The 4,643-nt window shown below is 35.9% G+C and overlaps 1 protein-coding gene across 1 annotated transcript in view; it reads right to left on the bottom strand.

The window, feature by feature from the left end:
• Baz1a (bromodomain adjacent to zinc finger domain, 1A) overlaps positions 1-4,643 on the bottom strand; it is a gene marked incomplete in the record, with an annotated part of 95,000 nt that overhangs the window by 78,173 nt on the left and 12,184 nt on the right. Inside the window, 1 exon segment of the mRNA XM_013510376.1 lies at positions 3,861-4,139. Coding sequence (XP_013365830.1) covers positions 3,861-4,139 — 279 coding nt within the window.

Here is a 4,643-nt window from a genome sequence, read left to right as displayed (position 1 = left end):
CACCAAGTCTCCTTTCTTATTCAACTCCTATCTAACCCTCTTTTAAACCAGTACTTTCCTACACTCATCATTGCCCATTCCATTTCCTATGCTCTTAGTACTTCATACTATCTTTACCCTACCTAGTACTCCTTTTTCAACAATCTCATAGCAAGTTACTGAGAATGAACAAAGTAACTTCATGGAAGATGCTAGCCTTAAGGTTGTGTTAGGGCTGGACATGGTGGTATACACCTGTAATCACGGCTACTTGGGAGGCTGAGACAGTAGGATTCCAAGTTCAAGGTCAACACGAGCAATTTAACAAGATACAATCTGAAAATAAAAAATTAAAAGGACTGGGGATGGAGCTCTGTGATAGAGCACCCCTGGGTTCAATTCTCAGTACCCCTAAAAAAGGATGCTTTCGTAAAATATTTGTACAAACCCTAACCTATACTGCCTGCTGTCTTTCAGTTTTGAGTCTCAAATTCCACAACCTGAGGTCCTGTAAGCTACCTATACTCTCAGTAATCTTGAGAGCTGAGGACTCAAAACAGCCTCAGTCCTAAAGTACCTGTAACCTCAGTAACCTTGGGAGCTGAGGACCCAAGAAATCAAGTTTTTTTTTTGAGATAGGGTCTTGCTATATAGTGCAACCTCACCTTGAACTAACTTCTGTAGCCTGGGCTTGCCCTGAACTCTTGAGTTTTGGGATTACAGGCATGTGCCACCATGCCTGGCAAGAAATAGATCTATTAACTGTAATCATCTATATATTTTTCCATATATCCCTTCTTTTTAAGAGGGGCTCTCAAACTTTTGATCCTCCTGTCTCAGATTCCTGACTAGCTGAGATTACAGGAGCATGCCCATGCACCCAACTTATCTCTAGTTTTTAAATAAAAATCAAGAAGTCATGTACTGAATTCATGTTTTTGATTTCTTATAAGCACTTCTCAGATTAATGCTTAACTGTATTAGAAAAACAGTTTACGTTATTTTAAAAGAATATACCCAGACTGTTATATTTAAGGGGAACAGGAGAGGGGAGCTTTAGGATGATCACAGACTAAGAATGTCCAATATATTAACAAATTAAGCCTCAATATTTTTCAGAAAAACACCAATTTCTTACACTTTACAATTTAAAAGACTATTAAGCAGGCAGAGGAATGCTTCCTAATGAAGTTCAATAAAATTGTTTCCAGGTTTCCCCTTTCTACACTGTACCCCAGCTTACTACTGTTAGTAGCAGCTATCCCTACCTGAGAATATTTTTAAGAAAATACTCACAAAAACAAAAAGATTACAGAGAAAACACTAAGCCACTGCATTTTTTAGGTGTGAGCTATATTACTAATATTAAAGGTTTGCCATAAAGAGAAAAAGATATTCATTATCCCAAAACATGATTTTGCTATTCTCTTTGGTGGACATAGTTCAAAACAAATCTACTTTCTAACTACCATCCAAAGTAAAAACCACATAGAATCAAAACAGTATTTATAATATGATCCTTTTTATAAAAGGCATTTTCTTGGTGGAATTACCAGTGGTATATTAGTCGCTTCTTCCCTTTTTGTTTATATTTTTAATGTTTCTAAAATAAAGATATAATTTTACCAAAAGTCATTATGTGTATGAAAAATCTTTCAAGTTTTACTATGTGTTGCTGCCATAATTAAAAAAAAAACCTTAGTGAGAGTCGGGCATGGTGGCGCACGCCTATAATCCCAGAACTCAGGAGGTGGAAGCAGGAGGATCTTTGTGAGTTCAAGACCAGCCTGGGCTACAAAGGGAGCTCAAGCCTAGCCTAAACTGCACAGTGAGACCCTGTCTAAAAAAAAAAAAAAACTGTCTAAAAAAAACCTTACTGAATTAATTGCCAAAATCAAATCCAAACAATCTTAGATCTTAACATAAAAACATTGCTTGGCTTTCTAAGGATAATGCACAGTAGCATTTTGTAACTAAAATGGATTAAATTATTTAGGTTTTTTCACGGGGGGGCATCTTTTTGAGACAGGGTTTCACTATGCAGTTTGGGCTGGTCTTAAACTCACTTCATAGCCCAGGCTGGCCTCAAACTCTGAGCAATTCTGCTTCAGCTGCCCGAGTGCTAGGATTACAGGTGTGCAAAACCACGGCTAGCTAGTTCGGATATTATTAAAGTTACTTATAAACTTGTAATGATTCTCCAAAATAAAACTATAAAGAACATAATAAACTTAACTTTTGAATGCTAAAGTTTAAAATTGAGGGGGAAAAACTGTTCAGATCAATATGGGGAGATGATTAGATGATTCCTGGTACCATAAATAAATAACGGGGAGAGGGTAGCATCCAGAAAACACAGCTACTCCTTACCTCCCACACACATCAAGAAAGGCTGCAAAAATATTTAATAAAAATAGCATTTATTATTATAAACATCAGTGACTAGCTAATCACAAATTCTTAATACTTTAGGACCTAATAAATTCTCTTTCCTTTTTTTTTCTCAGTGCTGGGGAAAGAATCCAAGCCTCATGCCTGTGTTCTATGATGGAGCCCAACACTGATAATTTTTAATGTAGTGCCATAGATTATATCATTTAAATCTTTTTTTTGAAACAGGGTCTCACCATGTAGTTTAGACTGGCCTTGAACTCATGTAGCTCAGGCTGGCCTTGAACTCACAGAGATCCTCCTGTCTCAGCCTCTTGAGTCAGTAAATCTTTGAGATATGAAAAATATACTTTATTCTTGAAGACCTAGGTAAAAGAGAACTAGCACTGAATTGTTCAGATATGAAAAATATACTTTATTCTTGAAGACCTAGGTAAAAGAAAACTAGCACTGAGTTGTATAGTATGTGTACTGTACCTCAACAAAGTATTTTAAAACGATAAAAGAGGGAGAGAAGAAAGGAGGGGAAGGGAAGGGAAGAGAGGGGAATAAGAAAAGAATTTTGCAAAGTTTATAAAACCCATTTCCAATTTTATTAAATAAAATACTAAAACCTATCAAGAAACACAAGCATAAACTGTTAGGTAACATAATGATGATAGAGCAGATATTATTATTTAGGATTTTTCACTTTTTTTTTTTGGTTTTTTCCGGTACCAGGAATTGAACTCATGACCTTGCGCTTGCCAGGCAGGCGCTGTGCCACTGAGCTAAATCCCCAGCCCTGGATTTTTCACTCTTACAAATGGAATTTCTATAGGTGTGGTGGTACACCCTTGTAATCCTAGCACTCTGGGAGGCTGAGGCAGGAGCCCTGCAAGTTAGAGCCCATCCTAGGCAAGTATAAGACTAAGTGAGGCCCTGTCTCTAAAAAAATTAAAAAGGACTCAGCACATTGCTCAGTACAAAGGCCCTGGGTTCAATCCCTAGTACCTTCCAAAACAAAAAGCAAAACAAAACCCTATTTCCTATAATGAGACTCACTGTACAATAAATTAAAGAGAAGGAAGGTGATTTTATATAGTAATGGAGTGATCTCTAAAATATTTTAAGGGCGGGAGATATAGCTCAGTGGCATAAGCACCTTGCGCCTGGCAAGCACAAGGTCCTGAGTTCAATTCCCCGTACACCTCACAAAAAAAAATACTTTAAGTGAAAAAAGAATAGCATGTCAGCTACTGTGTTAAAAGGGGAAGGAGTGTATATATGTTTGTACAGATAGACACAGAGACATACACATGTACATGGTTTTGGTGGCATGTGTATAAATCAGATGTGGAAGGATATACAAGAAATCGTTAAAACTGGGGCTACCTGTGGCATAACAAGCTATTGAGAGGAAGATTTCCTGAAGTCAGCCTTTTTAAGTTTTGACTTTTGAGCAGTATGAACATAATACTTATCGAGAGGAGAAATTAAAAGTACTTTACCTTGCACCGTTGTTCCTAATGACTTCCACAGTTTCTTCAACAAAGTATCGATCCTTGATATATGCAAAGATATCATCACAAATTTCATGCAAGCGTGAACGACGGGTAAGGTTCGTCAAGTATAAAACTGGAATAATTAGTGGTTCTGGGAAACTCTGAAGATTTTGTCTTGCTTTTTTTTCTGACTCAAGTGCTTCCTGATATGTCAGTCCAGGTCTACCCGTCACAGCACAACTCCACACAAGGCTGTTGCACAGAATGGTCCGCTCAAAAAAGTCACTGATTAAAAAAAAAACAAAAACCAATTACCTATCATTTCACAAATTTCACATTAAAATTTGATACATTTATTAGCTTTGTTCTATACCTTGAATGCAAAATTTTTCACAGCATCATAGAACTCAAGTAAAGGTTTATTAACTGATCAATTGATATATAAAAACCAAAGATAAAATATATCTAAATTAGATATCTATATTCTGCAACTTAAAGACACAGCAGCCACAACTGGACTTGTAATTTCTACCAGTCTTGAAATTTGGAGTCAAACTGAAAACAAATTCAGCCTTTCTCTTTTCTTTAAAATTTTAACCTTTTTGTTGAAAAGCAATAAAAAAAAAAAAAAAAAACTAAAATCAATGCAAACACTTAATAAATTTTTAAAAGGTTTAACATAGTAGTGAGAAACAGAAATCTAAGCATCTAACACTAAGAAAAAGGTTAAGTAAATTACAATATGTTATATAATGAAAAAATCAGTCATTTAAAAAGTGTAAAGCTCAG

The sequence above is a fragment of the Chinchilla lanigera genome, unplaced genomic scaffold (assembly GCF_000276665.1).
Source record: "Chinchilla lanigera isolate Chin_1 unplaced genomic scaffold, ChiLan1.0 scaffold00008, whole genome shotgun sequence".
In the NCBI taxonomy this organism is placed as follows: Eukaryota; Metazoa; Chordata; class Mammalia; order Rodentia; family Chinchillidae; genus Chinchilla; species Chinchilla lanigera.
This window is presented reverse-complemented; position numbering and strand designations above follow the sequence as displayed.